Below are 21,690 nucleotides of genomic sequence, written 5' to 3' on the forward strand. Positions count from 1 at the left end.
CACAGGCAACTCACATCAGGTTATGTTAAATCTGTTATTTTGGCAGAGGCACAAAAATACCTGGGGATTAGCACCATGTCCTCTCTAAATCCTGGGGAAGACCTTTCCTTTCAGTCCAAGGGGGAGCTACAGGACCAAGCATCAGGGAAAAATTTGTTTCACACTGCCCAGCGAACAATTATTCTCAGTGGTGTCACTGAGCTGCCCTTATGCCAGTGAGAAGGCAGTTTGCTCCACAGATACAGAACAGAATTCTCACTAGCACTTTCCCCTTTCAGACAGAATTGAAAACAGATATAGCAACAAACCACATCTAAGAGTTGCTCCTATACTTTTATCTTGGTTTGCTCTTAAAATTGCTGGATACCTAAGGGGTAGAGCTGGTCAGGACCTCTTCAGCAAAACATTTTCAAAATGGAAAATGCCATTTTTAAACTACAATACCCATTGGCTCAGACAAAACTATTATGTGGAAAGATTCCTCATGCCCCAGGTCAGAGAGAGGGAGACAAAGGCATGGGCAGTAATAACCACAGACTGTTGGCTAACATGTTCAACCTTGCTTCAAGCTTATAAAGCTTTTCTCAGTTCAGAACCACAATTTGAAGCTCTTTCCTCCCACTCCCATCTGCTGCCAAGTTATTAATGTGCAATCAAGTTATTCTGCAGCATGAATCTCTGAAATTTAGAAGTCTTCAAATTCATCTAAAATTGGTTTGAGAACAGCTTTCAAATCTTAAAATTTGTGTACAACAAAGAAACCTTGAACAGTTTTGCAGCTCTATGAACAAGACCAGAACCCAAATGTTCCTTGAAGACAGCCTCCTGAGGCTTTGAAGCTCTAACTACATTTTTCTCCTTAAATTATGAAGTCTAACAAACGATCCATAAAAACACGTGTCCATGTAAATGGCCTATTGAAGGCCATTGTTGTGGAGTTTAATGGCATTTCCTGGACAAATTCTTTATCTCAAGTCCAGATAAAAGGGTTCAGTTTGCAAACAGGGCCATCAATCCATAAAACCCATGAATGTAACACACATTTTTAATACAGCATTCTTTTTTCAATTCCAAATGACAGTATCTGGCTGTATATGCCTTAAAGCCTTCCACAATGGCAAGAGGCAGAACTCTCTGCTGTAACCTGTAAAGGTGGTGGACATACAGCAGGGTTTCTGTACTGCTCTGTGGGTATAATGCACCAGTGGAAGAGGATGTTACATGCACACACAGTCACCCTCTATACCCTGGCCACTTGCAAGAGCTCTGGGGAGCAATTCAGATTGCTCCTCCAAGTAAGAAACAAGGCTGAGCATAAACCCAGCAGTGCTTCAAAGACCTAAGCAATGTGCTGTATTCATTCTACAGTGTGGGCATAAAAGGGTGGGAATGGACAGATGAAGACTCGACCCTGCGCTGGCATTTAATCAACACTATGAACAATGCCATATACAATTAGGTTCATTTTCAATGCCAGTTTCTGTGGCTTTGTCCCTCTTTGTTTCTTTCAATTAAGGTGCTGGGGCTTTAAAGCATGTTGACATACTCTGTTAAACGAAACTAAATGTTTATAATTAACAGACTTGTGTGGAAGGTGACCAAGTGAGTGACTTAAGTAGCTTGGCAATGAAAGCTCCAAGGACAGCTTTTCTAGGAGAGTCCTTTTATAATCGACTTTATAGCCTCAGATCAGCATTAATGACATCTGTAATTGCTGACGTTTCTTAAATACAGTTACATTTTAAAGATACAGGCACATTTGAATAAGTTGTTTCCAAAATGTTATTATCTAAGATGAGTAGAAAAAATTCAAATTTCTTCTTTCCTGACGCTCTTTATAATCTGCACTCTCAAATTGATCTTTCCTTCATTTTCATCCATTTTTCTTTGCTAAAATTCCTTTGTTTTTACCAAGCTATTGACCAGTAATTTTCCACTGAAGATGAGATGTAACAGTAGTGGGAAACTGTATTCCAACACAATAAAGCAAAAGCTTACTGCCCAAATATAAAAATGTACAAAGTAAGTGAAAATACCTTATCAGCATCTCACAGATAAATACTGAGGGCACAGTGGGATTAAAAAAAAAATCTTGTCAGTCAAGTGTCCACAGCAAAAGCAGGAACAGAACCCAAATACTGCAAGTGTCAATCCAGGTAGTTAATCACAAGATGATGGAACGTGTTAGGGTGATGTTAGCCGGTGTGAGAGAGGCTGAAGCAGCCTTGAAGGGTGAGACAGTCACGGCGTGGCTGCTGCTGACTCACTCTGCAGCAAGATGCTGCTCTGACCAGCTCAAGTGAACCACAGCGGTGTCGCCTCAATAGCAAGCTACAGAACGAGTACAGGCTCTGCTGATTAAACCTGCTCTGGGGTCCACCCACCAGTAACATGAGGCAATGCCTGATGGAAACATCTTCAAAACGCAAGCAATTTGCTGAGGAACAGAACTTACATAACTACAAAAACAATTAGACCTCAGAGAGTTTCTGTATCAACAGATTTCAACACTCGGAACATAGATAGCTAAAGGTCATCATCCACACTTTACAGAAGGGAAAATGAAATGAAATAAAATGGTAACATGATTCATCTGCTATATGCTGTACAAGCTGAACTTAGGCCTTCAGCTCTCCTCTGATTTATGAAAACTACCTTTCCAAAAAGACTGCACAACGCAGTGTCCCCAAAACCAAGCATCAAGTATTTTAGGAAAGGAAAAGATATTTTACTGAACTTTTATCCTAACACACCACCATTAGTATACACACACCTAGGTATGTATACAAACAGGTAATTTACACGCATATCCTCCTTTACATATACATACAAAAAAGTCTAAACAGACTCTGCTGGACTACTGAATGAAGAAATATGGAAAACCACCACAGAATAAATATACGTCTCAGAGAAGAGAGAGCAGCCCAGATAGCATAGTTTTCCTTCATTCTATTGGAATGTTTCTTAATTCCTACATTTCTTAGTTCCAGTGACAAGACAGATCTAATTTCTGATGTCACTAAAACAAACAAAACCCCAAACAAACAAAAAGATCAGAGGTTGTTTTTACAACAGATTGAATCTGTGACTAGAGCTCAATTAACTAGGTATGTTTTGCTAAGATTAATGGACATATTCTTCTAAAAGTCTCAGCAAATGTTTGAGTAAGGCTGGAAGACAGATTAGCACAGAAACAGAGTGAAATCCAATACCTGTTTTTCATGCATACTTATTTGCAGGCTTGCTGGTGTTGCTCTTAGCCGTAAATACTAGATGAGGTATTGAAAGACATTCATAGCATTCAGAAAGAGATATTATAATGTTATGCAGTGATAGCCTAAATTCTTACCTTCTGCTTTTGATAACTTCTTTATAAAGAACTTCAAGATGTTTGAACAAGACTTTACAAACCTTGTCCCTCACCCTCCTGTGGGCTACCATTACATTTACCTGACCATTACACATTAAGGTCCTAACGTGGCAGTGCAGGTCAGACACCACTCACTGGATCCCAGCCTGGGACCGCTGCCTGGAACTTGCTCAGTGTCCAAGGCAGGCAGGGGGCTGTGACTGAGAAAAGCCTCAGCATAAACAGGCATCACATCTGCTACAGCACCTGCACACTCTAAAGGTTGTGGAGTACAGCTAAGAGACAAGATTGAGACTAACAGCAAAGCAAACTTAGGGGGGGAAAGAAACCGTGACTTTTTAAAATAACCGTCGTTATTAAAAAAAAAAAAAATCTCATTTTAAATAAGGAAAATTATCTCTGTAGCAGAACAGTTAGAATTTGGAAACCAAAAAGGAATTTAGTAAGCAAGCAGTAAAGATGATGAGTAGCTACATATCCTTCTAAAATTAATGTGTGTTTAGGACAGATGACTGTGCTTGTCCTCAAATTGTGAGCAATCATGAATCTATTCCTTATACTCCTGAGTGTGTGCACGTGCCCAAATTCATTTATCGTGCCCACCTACCTAGAGTGGTGTACCTACTCCCAAAAAGGCTTTTCCTACATCAATCACCATGGAAACTAGAGAAGCCTTCTGCTACATATTCGAACACAGCAATTAAATAAATAATTTAAATAACAAAAATAAATCTGATTAATGACTAGAGACAACGTAGTGAGCACTAAACCATCCCACTTCAACTAAAACAAAGAACAGGACGAGAAGGGTTTGCTTGTGTGGGAGAAGGCTGAAAAGGTGGCAGCCCTCAGCTGCTCCTGGGTACAGGTGAGGGACTCCGTGGGGCGGCTCGATGCACCTCGGAGCCTTTCTATCGGAGAGCAGATTGAGACAGGACCCGTGCCCGCGTGTGACACAACGGGGGCTGGTCCCGCGTCAGCCCTACGGCTTGGGACAAGCCCAGGGCTATCAGAGCACTGGCTCAGGCAACGAGCGGAGAGAAACCACTCCGACCGAGAGAGGAACGACGGCATTTGTCAGCGGGGAGGGCTGTGCGGCCGCGGTTCCGCAGCAGCGCGGACGGGCCGCCCGCGGGAGCGCTCCCCGCGCACCCGCGGGGGCAGCGCGGAAAGACGGGCGGGCTGGCGGCTGGAGAAAACGCGTACCCGGGGGGGAAAACACAGAAAAGGGAAAAAACCAACCAGCCGAAAACCAGCAGCGGGCAGAGGGAAGCAAGCCCGCCCCCAGAACAAGCAGAAGGAGCAAATGCTCGGAGGAGGAAGGGCGCTCCCCCGCCCGCCCCGCGCGGCCCCGTTTGAACGGGCCCCGCCGCCGCTCAGCCAACGGGGCGGCGCGGCCGCCGTGACGTCAGCGCGGCGGGAGCGGCGCGCGGGCGCTCGGAGCTGTCAGAGCCGCGGGCGCGGTGCCCGCGCCGCCGGGGGAGCGCGGCGCCGGGAAGATGAGGGTAAGCGCCGCGCCGGGGCCGGGGCCGCCCTGCCCGCCAGCTGCGGGGCACAGAGCGCCGGGGTGCCGCCGAGCGGGACCCCTGTAAGCGCGGAGGGTTCGGCGCGGAGCCGCCCCGGCCGCGCGGAGGACGCCGGCGGGCGGCTCCCGGGGCGGGCGGGCGTGAGGGCGGCAGGTGCGGCGGGGCCGGGCCGAGCGGCGCGGCTGTACCCGGCCGTGCCCGCTGCCCTCCCCGGGCACGGCCGGCCCCGCAGGACAGCCAGGGCGGCGGGGAGCGGTACAGCCTCCGCCCCAGACGGGGTCTTTAAAAACCAAACTGATGCAACAGGCAACGCCTTAAAGGAGTTTAAAGGCTTGATGGCAAAACGGGGTACGTTTCCCGCTAAAGCATCGTTTCGGTGGGGAGTTGTTTGATGGTTAGGTTCGCTTAAAACCCCTGTGCAACTTCAAGTTGTTGGCCAGAAGTGCTCATCACAGCCAGACCATCCTGAGAAGCAGCCTGGGGCTGAATTGCTATGGACCTTAAAAGGGAAAAAAGCAAATTACTGGCGAGTTACATAGTACAGATAGCAAAGCCGTTAGCTTCAGCCGTTCCTCGGTGTTACGTGCTGCAAAGCTCGGGACTAAATCTGTAAAATTCCGAGTAACCTCAATGCACTTTTGTGCAGAACTGTCATTTTTCATTTATTTTGATATGACATTAGATCCTGTATTTTTTATTTTATTTGATTCTATGTCCTGAACTTCTGAAACTGAACTCCATTCCTCGTTGTGGTCTCCCTGGTTGCTGTTAAACAGCTACTATATTAATCTTACATGGAATTACATTTCCCTTATGTCTCTTATCACATATGTACGCAATGGTCTTTTGGTAAAAGCCACGAAACAGTTCTACTTATCAGCTTCACACAAGTAAATCTGTCACTTTGATAAACAAGTTCTGTTAATACTGGTATTTTTTCCTCACAGTATGCCTAGCATTTATCAGCGCCTAAGAGGAGAAAAATGTTCTGTATTCCAGTTGTAAATATGAATGATTGACTTTGGAGAGTTTGAGAGGAAAAATATGCCTTGCATTAAAAAAATGCTCAGGAGAAGACTTAAGTGCAAGAGATGAGCGCAGTTAGAAACAGCTGTCAGGTTAAAGGTGGCGATAATGGCCTAATCCTTTTCATCTACATAAGTGCTTTTCATCTATGTCAGTATCTTGTCTCTTTCAGAGACAGTGAGACAGCAGCTCAAGAGTTAATGCTGCCTTCTTTGCACTTGATCTCCTAAACAGTCTTGACTATTTCAGCAGCCAGGGGGAACTGTTTTGATGCCGAATAGCATTTTCAACCTTTACATACAGTAGCAGGATGTTTTGTTTAGGCTTCTGCATAGATGTAAACTGTAGCCAATTTAAAACAAACAAGAAACCCCCTACAGTTTACTCAAAGGCTGCGGTACTGTGATACAACAGTGGCCATCATGTGGCTTTTGTGTTGCAACAACAGGTTTGTATCCTAAGCAAAGATCTCCAAAGAGACTGTTTAAATTAGACTTGTATATGACAGTATATGTCACAGTTCCACCCAGTTCCTGGCTTCACGTACGTGTTAAAAAAAACCCTGCAATTTTGACCAGACAGGATATCCCCTGCTGATTCCAGTGACATCTACATGCAGAAGATGCACTTGTGCCGAGACCTGGATTACATCTAGCTACAGAAGTGGTGAAGGATTTATCATCACAAGTGAAGTATTTTGGCCAAAGATCTGACTTCAAAATGAGTAAAAATGGGAACATTAAGGCTTAGTATTTATATGTTTGCTCAGAAAGGCACCACTTCAGTATCTTGGAAATTCAGAAATCATTCTGTATTTTCATCTCTGTCTAGTTTTATGCATAAAGAACTGGGGAAAAACTGGGAGGAAGGAAGAAAGAGAATGCAGTGTGGAAAATTCTTACAGCTTGTGCATCTACAGCCTTAGAGACAGTTTAAAGTGCATTTCAAATGCCAAAGCCAGCTTGCAGATGTGTGACTGCTTGGATTCAGGACTCAGCTTGAATGCTGAGGCTGCCTCCAGTCAAATGTGTAATTGTGTTTAATGTATGCCTCTGTAAAACCCACACATAAGACATCCTGGAAGAAAGCTTAACCCTCTCTCCCTTTCTTTGCTGCTTCTGCAGGAAACTATGCCCCAGACGCCAATATTTTCCAGCATGCTTGGTTCCAGTTGTAGTGGGCAAGTGCAGCCAGACATGGGAGAGAGATGTGTGGACCCTGTTTATCAGGATGGGAACCTTGTTTCTGGATCACTGGAGGCCTTGATAGAGCGCCTGGTGCCCACCATGGACTATTACCCAGATGTAAGTAGCCACTGAAAGGGTTTTTTTAAACTCCCATACTGCATTAGTATCTGGATTGGTACTCTCTCATGAAATTCTACCTCTGTCTGATTCAAGATTGAGATGTAGGCTAAAGATGCATTTATTTTACTGGCAAAATTCATTCACTAAAGGTGTTGCTCAATAGGAATATTCTGTTTCTAGAGGAGAGCACTTATTAGAAAGATAAATCCATCTTGAACTCAAATGGGTGCCTTAAGAACCAATTAAAAGCAGCATTAGCCACAGAATTTTCATACTTCTAAGCTGCTTTAGCTTTAATGCAGCCAAGATTAACTACTAACCAGGTCCTGCCTAGGGAAGCAGACCTGGAAACAGCTCTAGTATTTTTTCCCTTAATTTTCTATGCATATCCTAGTTAGGCCATAGAGAAAAAAAATCACAACCCAAAATAGACTTCAATTAAAATACTCGCTTTCTGAAGACATTTTAATGGGCCAGTGCTGTAATAATGTATGTTCTTGAGCCTGAAAATGATTTTGCAACTGGCTGAACATCCTCAGTGCAGTCCTCAAAGTGAATACTACCTATATATAACTCTAGGGTATGCAGTAAGAATTTGAACCTAGAATATTAAGATACCACTTTATCACTTAAAATTATTCTTTGTGCCCATTAATAAAAGACACTATTGAAACAAGTGTCCAAAGATCAGAGAGTCTATATAACTTATATTCTATTTGAGCTCTGAAAAAGCAGCAGCTATTACAGAAGTATCCCAGCACTTCAAAAAACTAACAAGAGAGCAGGAAGCTGCAGTCACTTTTAACTTGTATGTCAAAACTTAATGTTTATTGTAGTGGGCCATGCTATATCTTGTATATTTCTCAGTCTAATTTGTGTAGAACCTTTTATTGTGGTCTCATTTTCATCACAATAAAGTTCCTCCAAAGTCCCACAAATAACATTACACATCCTCACAATCATCATCCACCAAAAGGGACTCTCCATGTGAGAGTTCAATGGGAATGTGCAGAATTGACATCAATCATCAATACAGGATTAAAAAAGCAAAACAAGCATCATTTACTATTCCAGTCCAAAAGTAATCCTAAACCTTATATTTAAATATGACTAACATGCAATTGTGCTGCCAGTACCAAATCCTTTCTAAGACTCAGAGGGATAACCATTGTTAGACCATTAAATCTCCATTCCACACCCCCAAATACATATTGTAGAACAGATGCACAGAAGAAACTAGTGGGTAGAGCTGGTGTGGTATAACAGTGGAATGAATAGCTTTAGGCTAATCCAAGGAATCATTCCTTGTCTTTTCTGTAATTCAAGAATCTTGCTACTTGGATTGTGGGTATGTAGCAAAGTTTTTAAGTAGCTTCTAATATACATCTCTTATTGTAACTTGCAATATAAAATGTTGCAAATGCTATACAGCTATTCTGAAAATGGTTCCATACTCTGGAATACTGCTAGTTTCCATGGTGCTATCCCTTCATATCCAATGCAGGACTGCATTACAAACCAAGCAAGCAGCTATGGACCCCACCCTGCAAGCTGCAGTTTAAATAGACAGCAAGCTTATAGCTGAACATCCAACAGAAGCAGTCAAGGGTAATCCAGGGAGAGGTGGACAACAGCATTAAACCAAATTTATCTCCTCTACACACAACACATACCTTTAGTTAAACCAGATCACCCAATTTAGCTAAAAGGACTAATTAAAAATAAGTAGATAAATAAGCTCTGAACAACATAAAGAGAAGCTGTATATGAGTTATCTTCAAACCCAAGTTTTCTATTTCCCTTCAGTTACACGTTCATATTTCATTTCATGCTCATTTGTGGTTCTAGGAGAGTTGCCACAGAGGGTTAGTGGTAGCCATTTAAGCCGATATCCTGCAGAAGAGTAGCCAGTCCTGTACGTTCAAGAGAGAAGTAGCAAAACCTCTTAGTCTTAACTCTCTGGCTACTCATCCAAAGCAAGGCAGCAAGGTATCACCAAGGGAAGCTCGTGGCAGTATTAGAGCAGAGGTTACCTTAGTTGCAGAGTGACACAACTGTGAGTTCCAGCACTCATCCAAGTTTTCTGATCACTACATTTGAGCACAATGCTCAGAAGGCATTGCTACTTGTGTGCACATTGATCACAGTAAACTTCTGGACGGAGAAAAAGGGAGTGGGGGAGAAAGCAAACACACAGTATCTTTCTGTGCTGGTTACAGAGGCAGAACAAAAATGTGTTTGCCATGTTGGCAGAGCACGAGGCAGGCAAGGGAGGACAGGAAAGATAAGTGCCTGCAATAGTGTGCTGCTCTTTTGAGTCTTGTTTGTGTGTGGGGACTTGCTCTGCACATAGGGAAATGTATGCTCATGAGACAGAGGAGTTCAGGAGGTTAGGAATGGAATGTACCAGTCTGCAACCCTTGTGCCCAAGCAAGAAAATATTTGAAGAAAATATTTCACAAACACAAAGTTCCAGAATGAGCAGTGAGTGCACACAGAGAAATTTAATTTTTTTTCCCCTCCTTGAGAAGTCATCAGTGCATTCTTGGGTCAGAGAGTAACAATTCCTTCTTTAGTCTTGTGCACTCACGCTCTTCTTTTTTTTAATATAATTCAGCTCATCTCCTAGCAACAACTTTAGGCACTAAAGGAATCTGGCTTCTTATTCTCTTGCAAAGTACAAACCCCTTTTGTGTCTACTTACATTCTCCCAACTGCAGAAAGGTTTTGTTTGGTTTTTTTTGCTTCTCCTCCCAAATACCTGTCACTTTTAGGATAAATGTAGCTTAACTTTCACTCTTGCAGCTTATGGAAGCATTTTTGAATCATTCTTTATCTACCTAGCTTCAGAGCTAAATTTCCTTCTCCAAACCATCCTCTTCATGGCTAGAGGATTGCCTGAGAAACTGTAGGTTTTTACACTGTTATAACATTTGGCCTGTGTACAGTACTGCAGATGCAGCAAATAACATAAATCCTTGATCTAGGTAAGGCATTTGACATTAGTATGAAATCTTTACTATCCAAAACAATTGTGTTCTAGCCCCTGAGACCTACCACTAAGCTGAAATGCATGGCTTTGTTCAGTCTGAAATTTCTTTATTGGATAAGGAGTGGCTACTAGCAGAGAGGAAATGGGGGGGGGGGGGGGGGGGGGGTCAGTACTGCTGTCATTTTTAATTTGTATCTTAACTGTACTCCTTGTCTGTGTCAATAATAAAAGTATCAAAAAAACCCTCCATTCGATACCAGTATGGTGTAAACCAGCATATCTTGATTGATAACAATGGAACATTTTTTTTTTCCGAAGTAATGAACCTAATTCAGTTAAATTACTTGAAAAAAACAGAATAAAAATAGAGCACATGGATTCCAGAAGGAATGATAAGTTGTTTTAAAAACCTAAAGGTTTGATGTTGTCTGAAAAAGCATTGCATGGGTCCAGTAGCGCTATTACTGATTACAGAGACACATCAGCAAGCCTAAAATGGAAAGAACACACTGTCTTGGCCTGCATCTTCCTGCATTTTGCCATTTCAAAACTTCTGTGAACATCCTATAAAACATTATCAAAGAAGCCAAATAAAAGCACAGGTCATGTGACACTTTTCTTGCTGTGTGACAGCAGGGAAATGACACTGTGAGTGGCCCTTTCTCAGAGTCACTATGGATAAACACTGTGCCACATCACACACATTTCCACCAAGGAGACCAACTCTAGAATTACTGTGAGAAGCAAAATTACATCTTTGCTTAAAAGAATGTGTTCCAGCTTATCAGAGTAAAGGTCACTGCCAGGGCAGTGTGGCTGAAGTTGTGGTTCCCTGCTCCTGACACGCACAGACATCTTTCAGTCAGGGCCACTCAACTCCCAAAGCAAGAATGTGGGGAAGGGATCAAAATGTCACGTCCTTTTTTTTTTTTCCTCTCCACCCATCTCATCTCTCAAATACAAAATAAAGTAAAAAGTGTGGGCTGCTTCAAGTCTTCAGTGCAAAAAAAATTTCACACAACCCAGTGACAGCTGACTCACCCAACAGCTAAATTCCTGTTCCACATAGTCCAGACTCAGTTTTAAGTCCAGGGACAACAGTGATAGCAATGAACACATGATATAGGTAGAAAGTGTAACAGAGGATTACTAGGCATAGTTATACACACCCCAAATCTCACAACCCAACTCAGTTCCTTTTGTTGCTTTTATTCTGAGTAGGGAACATGTCAGTTGAGGAATCATTCTTGTACACACAGGAATAGAAGATCTGATATGTTGTCCCATTACACAACCAAGTGAACCAGGTTAGCTTTTAAGACTAATTTTATTGCCCAGCACATATCACATGCACTACCACAGGTTTTTATAAAATTGATCTTCAAGTTTTTGTTGCTGTATATGTAAAAATAAACTGAAGTTCTGGAGAGACACGAAATATCAAACAGAAGTTTAATTTCTTAGATTTTCAGACATATGCTTGTGGGGGATGTTTGCAGCCGTGCCCTTTAGGGGGGAGGCCTTGCTGTCAGTGTCCTCTCACTGCCCTGCCCACCTGCTCAGGGTCACCAAGAGCTCGACTGTGAGATGGCCCCAAGGGGCATCTTCTGTAGCATCAGTGGGAGCACTCAGGAACCTGACCCAAACTGTCCATCCAGTTACCTGCACCTCCTCTCTTCCTCCATCCATAAATAGCAAATAAGGCAAAGACTATAACTGAACTCTGGTTTTAATTGTACAGAATTAATGCTGTTCCTAATGCAACACATGAACCCAAGAACTAGCATGATCTTCAAATCAGAGCATTTTAAATTCCCCTGCTATATCACACTCCGTTGTGTATTTTCATTAGCTTCTTTCAGAAGCTCAGGACAGAATTGTATGTTTAGATATATGTTTATCTATTATACTTTTCACCTGCTCCCAGAACACTGTGACTTTTGGTTAGTGTTATTTATTTTGTTTAAAAAAAATTCCTTTTCCCCTGCTATTTGGGGATTAGTGCTAAATTTATATTATAGGGCACACTGAGTACTAGAGAAGTGAAAACATTTTTCATTAATAGCACATTTTACTCTGATTAGAGAGAAACTACATAACCTCTTTGAGGTCATAAAGATACCATTCTTGTTTAATTATAAGCTTGTTTTAGTGACTGCAAGCAGCAGAATTTGGTAGCAGATAGTAGAGATAAAATATTTTAGACAGCTGGTCATAAGATTTTAACTGTCTTAATTTACTTGCCCAGCCCAAGGTGGTACAAGCTCACATTGACTATTTAAATACACTTGGCTGTGTCCGCAAAGTCACATTACTAAACCATGGTAAAAGTAACAGTGAACATTTCAAACATAACAAAGGTTAATTGAAACACAATGTTAAGGAGATCCCCTATAATTTCCCAAATCCAAATTTTACCAGAAAGCCTAAGGGAAAAATGGAAGTACTTATGAGATGCTACTGTCATTAGTCAGGCAATTACAATCCAATGCAGAAGCCCAGCTTCAAAGACTAGACCAAGACTAGGACAAAAAAATCACCCTCACTTCAATTAAACAATCCAGAATATGGTACAATGGATACATGTCCAGAGTACCATACAATGCATCACAGCTTTTAAGTTACAAATGGAGAGGCTATTTCTAATGAGACATCATCCTTGTTGGTATTTATTAGCAATGCTCACATTCAAAATACTCTGAAACAAGCCTCAAATAAATAAGTCAAGCTTAAAACTAAGTTATTGTCCCGTGCCCCCAAACTAAGTGAAAAGTTTTGTCAGTGATTGTGGGGAGAAAGGAATGAAAATCCCCACACATGAAGAAATTACAGCTGTGGTTTGGAATATACATGAAGCGGTTTTCTGCAGCTCAGTGAGAAACAATCACTCTTAAAGAAAGAAAGCAGCATTAAATAGTGGTGCTTAAGAGTCATAACACCCTTCATTAGATGCATTTCATTTGTGGCTTTGGTAAGTGATGACTAATTAGGCACACTGAGTCTGGCATTTTAAAGGGAAATAATTTGATAATTGGAAAACCCCACAGTTAACAGCCTTGAAGCCTATAGCATTTCCTTTCAACAGAGCTAGAAAGGTCCTGCATTCTCTGGAGACAGGAAAAACTATAGAAATTTTAAATGAAAGAAAGTTACATTCATAGTTTACAGATTAGTTTTTCCAAGGAAGGCATAATACTTTTGCTACAGCTTTTCAACTTGTTCTTCTTTCTTTTTTCTCCTTACACAGAGAACTTACATCTTCACTTTCCTACTGAGCTCACGAGTCTTCATTCACCCACACGAGCTCCTGGCTAAAGTGGGGCAGATCTGCATTAAACAGAAGCAGCAGCTGGAAGTGGGGACTGAGGCAGAAAAGGTAAATGGACCATTATGTTCCTGTGTTCCTTGTGGTGCTGTCATTTATTTTCTCCTCTCTCCTTCTCATTGTAAAGCTAAATAGACTGATAAAGAATAATACAAAATAGTAATAGGCATTTGTTGCTGGATGCACTCGTACTTGGGTCTTTTTCTCTGAAGTACCTTTACTTCATTTGCTGGCAGTTATGTCCTGCCTCACCAGTCAGCTGCAGGTCAGTGGAGCAGTGTGTGTGTGCCATGAAAGCTGCCCAGCAGCTGGTTTGCACTTTTGAGCTTTCACCAAGTAAGGAAAATCAGATTCAAGAAAACCCCTTTCTCCAGTCAGCCTCACCATCCTATTAGAGTTAACAATAACCTCTGCTGCAGGTTATTGTTGGGGTGTTTTAACTCAGTATAACAGTAGATCAGAGTTACCTCTCACAAAAATTAAGAGATGCATTTATTTAAAATGGTAACCTGTACTGACATGTTTTATTACAATCACTCAAACCAAACTTACATCAATTTAAGTGTCACCATTTGTAAAGTGTGTATTGAAATTGAACTTCCAGAAAAGTCCAAGCTGGGCAACAAATGAGAGCGAGAAAAACAGGATGGTACCAACAAGTAAAGACCTAAATTGGTCAAATCCTGGGCATGTTTTGGAACCTTTCTTCTCTGATGAGACATTACATGCTCACAATTCATAATCTTCAGCACGTTAGTAGTCCCATTTTGTTTTCTCCTTGGTGTATCAGCACTCTGAGTGAGGAGCACAAAAGGCAACTCTGGTTTGTCAATAAAGAGTTTCTAACAGCAATACTGACCTAAGGGCTTTTTCTCCCATACTGTTCCTGATGTGCATCCTCTTATTAATGTCACAAAATTGCTCCACAGGACAAATTAATCATGGTGCAAAATTACTTTCAACAGGTCAGTCCCCTGATCTACTCTCCAAATATCTTCATAGCTTATCCTGTAGGTGCTGGGGAAACCAAGGGTCAGGGATGTAAGGTGCCAGAACCACTGCAACTAGTTTTGTACTCAGAGGTGATAATTGTCCCTAGCACTACTGCCAAATTTAATTTGTGACTGACCAAACTCTGCTCTGTAAGTTGTAATGGTTCCTCAGCAACATGTAACTCAACAACAGAGATGAGACCCTCTAAAAGGTGCCAAGACCATCTGAAATATGGAATGAGTCAATCTGAGCTGTAGACTTATGTAGGAAAAGACTGCAGTGAGTAGAAAGTGCACAAATACATCTGTGAAATACTTGGATTTAAAATGAATGGGATGCAAGATGAAACTTTTGTGAATAACAATGCACTTCAGAGATTTTCAAATGAAAGCCATCTCTGGGGACCAAATCAGCTGGCTGTTTAGAGATACAATGCTAATTGTAAAGTAGTATTAGTGTGGCTTCTCAGCAGACTTTTTAACAAGTCCTGGTTTCCTGATAGAAATGAAACAGCATTTTATCCTAATGTCAAACAGCAGCTCCTATTGCAAACACCCCCACTCTTACACCTTCTGCTGGCACCTTGGACATGGGCCTACAGGAAAACCAGCAAACAGCAGGGTGACAATAAATCACTTTTGGGAGGTGCCTTTAGTTTACATGCTTTCCTGGTTGCTCATTCTGTTATGCCCTTGATCCCTTCCTACCTCCTTAATATAAGTTGCAAATTTCTCCTGCCTTCTAAACACAAACTTCTTGGAAAACACTACATGAACTTCTGACATTCCTCTCAAATCACTGCTTTATTGCCCTCTACTGCAAGCACCTGTATGTTTTACAGAATAGTTTGGCCACAAGCACTTGCAAACGTTTGTTTTTCTACATAGCAACAAATAAAACCTAATTTCACATACAGCATACAAACTCTTCACTCAAGATACTTTCAAGTATTCACAGTCATAATCCATTAAGGTATCATCAGCTGCCAGCACCTTCTAATTAAGTGGCTGCAAAGCAGGAAATAGCTGACAAAAGCAGTTAAAGCATCTCATCGAGTTTGCTTAAAATAAGCTGGACAACTTGGTACCTGGATAGCAGGTGAGCTGGAAAAAGTGGCAAGAAACCGGGTTTTGAGGTTACACAGCACAATCCTTATCATTCTATTAGTTTTGACATTACTGACTAGCCAAAGAGTTCTGCAGAAATACAACCCAGAAAAAGTGTATTGCAAAGAAAAACACTCTGAGGTGTCTTGGAGTCTGCTTAGAGTCCTTTTAACTACTCATAAAACACAAAAATTTCACAGTTTAAAATATCAATTATAACATAAAAGTCAGTAGTTAAGATTGACCATAAAAGAAAAAAATTAACTCTCCCTAATTGTATTAGAGATTGGAAAATCTCAAACAAGATTATCAGGGAAAAATCACTTATATAGTATTATTGAATGGGGAAAAAACCTTATACCTGTGTTACATTTTTTCTGCAGCTTGAGTATTTTATATATCTCAAGTTAAAGAAGTAAGAAATAAAAAAGAGAACATAGAAGTGATTTTCTACTAAGTTCATTTTGCCTGTCTTGGAATATATAAGTCCTTTAAAAATTACTATTTCCTCTGGGGTTTTTTTTGCCATTAAGTCATCCTTTTTAAAACCAAAAAATAAAAAAACATCATAACCAGGTCATTGCCATTAAATCTTTCCTATTGCCCTCCTTTCTAATTGGGAGTTGTTTTTCAGTCCTGTCTTGTCTCATGCAGAACAGGGTCAATCCAGAGAACACTTAAATTAATAGAGTTATTTCTCTTCTCAAAGAAACATTTGTGGGAGAAGTATTCCCATGGACTCCAGAGATCTCTGTCAGGCCTCACAAGGGGAGGCTCATGTCTGGAGCAGGACTGGAGAAAAGTAGGTTGGTAGGTTTATTGCAGGCACGACAGAAAGGAAACTGCTGCTGCCCACAGATCTGTGAGGTTTCCATCTGCGTTAGTACGTGCACCAAGCCTGTCATGCTGCCCTGGGCTCCATCAGAGTGCACATGAAACAGAAATACCCTGTCCTGCTGCACTGAGGTCTTTCAGCAGTGTTCTCAGAAAGTGTACACCTTATTTTCATGATTGTTAAAAAGCATCTGAAGCAAACATTAAGCTTTTTTAAACCTGAAGACTGATACAGTTTGCAGTTTGTCTTGCAATATGCCTGGCTTGCCATACGAAGAAGGCAAGCCATAACAACTCAAAAATAGATACAAGAGATGTGAAGTCAGTGTTCATAAATCACTGTTTTAAACTGTACATGGCGTATAATTTGGGGTAATTTGGCTGAGTACTACAAGCACAAAGCTTCATTTTTCTCCTTCAAACCCTTTCCTTCTATATCAGTGCCAAAAAAACAGATGAAATACAGCCTGGTGTTATGCTGCACCTACTTCAAATCACGACAGCTAATGCTACCTCTTCAGTGGTCTCCTGGTCTTTAAGGAGCACTCTTACACACACCAGCATTAAAAAAGCATCAGCTATGACTGATTTAGTCTCTTCAGCTGCTGGGGTCAGTCTAGACAACCCATAAATTCTTTATGAACTGAGTGTTCATATGGAGATACTTGTCATGGCCTAAGGTGAGATTTTTAAACCTTTCTACCCTCACCACTCCTTTTTCAGTTCCAAAAATTAAAAAGGATAGTCGAGATGATTAATACTAAAAAACAGTTCTGTAGCAGCTTTTGGTAAACCAAAGTGGAGTTGGCACATACCTGTTCACTTTAATTGAATGGAAGTTATTGGCACTCCCAGCCTAATGAATCGTCCATCACCACCTACAGATTATTCTTTTAATAATGTCAGGCTCCATGCATTTCCTGGCAAATAAATATAAATTGTCTTTTCCCCAAGGCAGATGACAGTGGGAGTTTGGAGGACAGGCAGCTATAATCTGTAACTCAGTCCCACAGTCTTGAGCAATAGCTTGAAGCTCCACACAAGGGGCATTGACAGTCACTGCTTTGCAGGAGTGCCTACTGCTGGCAGAAATAATGGGGGTGTTTTGTTCTTGCCCTCCCTAGCAGCTACTCTGTGTTTATCTCATTAGCAGCATCAATTAAATGCTGTCAATAAAAACAGGTAGGAAATGCATGCTAGCAGATAGCAGTTTGCAGGCCTTAAAAAAAACCAAAACAACCCAAGAAACTTCCCTCTAGACTTAGAAGGAGGCACTGACTAATTGTCAGATTGAGGCTTCAAGGGTGCATGGTTTAACTTCCAAGTTCTTATCAATGATTATTAGTGTCATTAACTATACAATGGTGAGATATTGGGAAAAAAAAGCAAAACACAACCAGCTTAATTTTGTTGACTTTTGGTTTTGATTAGATAAACCGGGACATACCATGATGAGATGCTGTTTTGGCAGGAGCTGCTACCAGCATTTGGAGACATTCTCTCTTTGACTTACACCAGTTTCCTGTGATGACACTGCCATGCTGAGTGCCCTCCTGCCCCCAAGGGCTGTGCTGTGCCTGGGGAGAGGGAGCTGCTGCCTTCAGGGACCTCTGCACTTACACAGCTGGGGAGGGAACACAAACAAAGCTTCCTCTTTTCCCCCAGTGCATCACAAGCTGGGTAGGAGGATAAATATAACCTAAATTAAGGTCTGATTCTTGTTCATTACAAGTGTTCTTAGCACTCACACTCCCAATTTTACAAGACTGATCCTTTGGCTGTACTGATGCTGCTGTCCATTGATGCCATGGAGAGGGGAGTAATTGGCACCCAATTCAGGTCTAACTGATGAAAAACCTTAGAAGATTCATAGGTAACCAAAAAAATAACAAAAAAAAATACTCTCTGCCCTTTCTGTGGTTCATAGCTGTTTAAACAAAAGCCAGTACCTTTTATTGTCAAAGTCTGTTTTGATTTAGACATCATGGAGAGAACACACACGTCTTTCCTGTCATTCATTTATTTAATACACAGCTCAGTCTGGATGGTCTGATAAATTCTATAGAACAGAAATGTCTTTGTAACTGTTTCTCATGGAACACAGTTGGTAGAGTACTGCAGTTTGTATACATTTGAATTCAAACACTACAGTACTGCTGCCTCAGATGGCATAAATCAGCTTAAACCCCATGGACTTCAGTTAAATAAGTCACTTGAACTGTTCTGTCATCTTCCTGGTTTTATACAACTCACCTTGAAAATGTCTTCACAGTGTTTGGTAAGAGACATCACCAAGCTATCATGAAAGGAGGCTAAATGATACTATTTAGGAATCTAGCGCACAGTTAAATGTTCTTTTTTTTTGTCCACATCACCTACTATTAATGAGAAGTATTTTCAAGGGTGTCTCTAGATTTCTGTGAACCTTTATCAGCCAATTAATCTTTAGTCAAACAGGTCTACGGTCAGTAATTAACTCATTGTTTCTTTTTAGGCAAAGCTAAAATCCTTCGCTGCCAAAATCATTCAGCTCCTGAAGGAATGGACTGAAACTTTCCCCTATGATTTCCAAGATGAAAAATCCATGAAAGAGCTGAAGGAGATTGCTCACAGGATCACACAATGTGATGAGGTAGGGGTGGAGGGGAAAAAAATGTTAAGTGCTTAAGCAGTATTTGTCAACTATTACATGAACTGTGCCATGTTCTGTACAATCCTGCAGGCAGGATTTCCTAAATGAACTACAGCAGCAGTTGCTAAGTTGTCAGGATAACCACAGGACACGGGCTGCCTGATGGACTTAATAGTCCATTAGCAGGAACTGTCTACATCTAATCACCACATGTAAGAAGGAGAGAGAAAATAGTCATGGCAATATGAAAAATTACTGTGGTGCAGAAGGAGAAAGAACAGTAACTAGAATGGCTCAAGAGGATTTAATAATGAATTACACACCATCCTTTGTACATTGTCACTACTCTGTATGTCTAAGCTCTGCAAGACACACCAGCTATTTGTATCACATGTACTCTTGGCCAAGGTGAAGGTGTTTATTATTTAGCAGCTCATTCCCAGCTTCTAACAATAAAAAACAGCTGGTTTATTGCAATGTTTCAGGTGACAGGCGCAGTATTTCCACAAAGCAAGTTATCTTTGAGCTCTGCTAGCTAGTACATCACCAGTCTTAACAGCTCTGAGTTTCTAGCATGTGAGGAAAACTAGGCCTTGAAAAAATCTAAAGCAAATAGATAAAGTGAATTGGAATAAAACAAGGGGTGTTAAGTTTTTGGAGGGGAGCAGGGGTGGGGTGTTGGGGTTTTTTGTTAGTTCTGGCTCTTTCCCAACATTCACAAAGCCTACACTTTTTGTTCATTGAAAAAGTCACTGTTAAGAGCAATAGACAGAAGGAAGAGTAAAATCAAGAACTGCAAGAGAATTAGTTGCAAAGTGTTTGTACAAATGTGAAGCTTTACTTATGTAGAATAAGCTTCTTATTTTTTTAAAACCCACAACTTCAACATATTTTTGAGAACAATTAGGAGGAACCAGGAAGACAGTTGTATTAGGTGCTTTTGTTGATTCAAGCAGAGAGAAAATGAAGAACAACAGGTTTGACAGCAGGGCATGAATCAGGGACAGGACAGCAGAGTGAGGTGAAGGAAGTGCGTTGGTTTTGTTGCATCAGCAAAGATGTTTACGTGGGTGCTAGAGGAGAATGTCAGTGCCTCAGGAGGAGGGGAAGAGGAAATAGGACTATAACTTCTCTTTGCAGAAAAGGGCCAAGGGGTGGATGCTGGCAGAGACAGCACTGTGAAAGGGAACTTGGCAGAGGTTTATTTAGCATCTCTTAGTATTTAATTTGTCTGTTACTTTGAACTAGAAAAAAGCTGTACCCTTTCTTTCTCCCTCTTCCTTCCCACTCTTATGCATGAATAATGGTCATTTGAGAAAAACCCATCTTCATAGAACAGCTCCATGCTGTGGTGTCTGAGACATCTGATGGCATCCATTAATTACAGCACCACCTCATTTACCCCCTTAACAAGGCTACCAATCAAGGTTCATCAATGGAGAGCTATGCTTCATCTGACCCCTAGGAAATACTAATTTGACACAGACAAAAAGCAGCTCTCACTCTAAGTTTTTGTTAGCACATCGAATTATGCTTCAGTGTGGAATTATGGTAAAGGTTGTGGGCTTACTTTGTATTCAAAGCTTTTTCAAATTCCCTCAGAACACTATTCTTCATACATAAAGGTAGAAAGTCAACTGAGAACTCACAAAAAGCAGTTAGGTGTTGTTCTGGTGATAGCAACATGCAAAACAGCTAAAGCTGCAGCCAGGATTACACCCCAAAGTTAGTAAAAATGAAATTATTTGTACTCAAACAAATACAAATCATTGTACAGTCATCGGCTTATGTTCCAAAGTTGTAGGGAAAATTAGGATAAAACTAGTAATGAAAGGAAACTGCTAAAACTCTTAAGGACATTTGTCTAAGCATTAGGATGCTAATAAATTGATAATAGCTTAAGTAAGCCATAGCTTTTCACATCTGAGTTTCTTTCCTCACTTTTACATAGTATATGCTATACTCTCACATATCTTCAAGTGTCATTTTCTGCAATCCTATCAGCAAGTCTGCTTCCTCCCAGACACGTAGGCAAGTCAGGCACAGTGGCTGAAGGCAAACCATTCACAGTGGAAAGCTCAGCATGAGAGGAGAATTTTGCTTTGTTTTAGTCCCCTCCACCAGGCTCCCTTGGCATTTCTGAACACTTGTAGCACAGTATCAGAAATGACTCCAGACAGCTGCTGTTCAGCAGTAATCCAGCCTCAAGACGAGCTACACTGCCTCCAGCTTTTCATTTGATTTCACTTGGGAGTCAGATTATTGCCTTGTAAAGCACCAATCTGACACCATTATTGCTTAATTATAACACGCAATATGCAAGTATTTGGTAGTCATCTCTCACATCTGCTGCATAATTTCAGTCATCACTGCACAGTAGTGGCTCCTTTGAATGGTCACAGATTCATTGCAGTTCTGTCTAGTGTGGATTGGCAGAAGTGAACCTTGTGGTTAACTTCAAGAGTAATTTGCATGAAAGCAAGAGAATGATTCTGTGAGGAAAATAACTGTCTGGTTGAATTAATTTTCCTAGCAGCAGAAGAAACCTGGGTCAATTAAAGCAGTAGCAGACAGGATGG

At 41.1% G+C, this 21,690-nt stretch overlaps 1 protein-coding gene across 4 annotated transcripts in view; it reads left to right on the forward strand.

Annotated features, from left to right (window-relative positions):
• Positions 1-21,690, forward strand: part of RASGEF1A (RasGEF domain family member 1A) — a 148,041-nt gene that overhangs the window by 116,604 nt on the left and 9,747 nt on the right. For 3 of the 4 annotated variants that reach the window (XM_021526657.3, XM_021526659.3, XM_021526660.3), the window contains 3 exons: positions 7,047-7,226; positions 13,469-13,597; positions 18,974-19,111. In XM_021526657.3, coding sequence (XP_021382332.1) covers positions 7,047-7,226; positions 13,469-13,597; positions 18,974-19,111 — 447 coding nt within the window. Of the gene's footprint in view, positions 1-4,777; positions 4,876-7,046; positions 7,227-13,468; positions 13,598-18,973; positions 19,112-21,690 lie in introns of those variants that run through there. The other variant, XM_021526658.2, reaches the window with a different exon arrangement.

The sequence above is a fragment of the Lonchura striata genome, chromosome 7 (assembly GCF_046129695.1).
Source record: "Lonchura striata isolate bLonStr1 chromosome 7, bLonStr1.mat, whole genome shotgun sequence".
Taxonomy (NCBI): domain Eukaryota; kingdom Metazoa; phylum Chordata; class Aves; order Passeriformes; family Estrildidae; genus Lonchura; species Lonchura striata.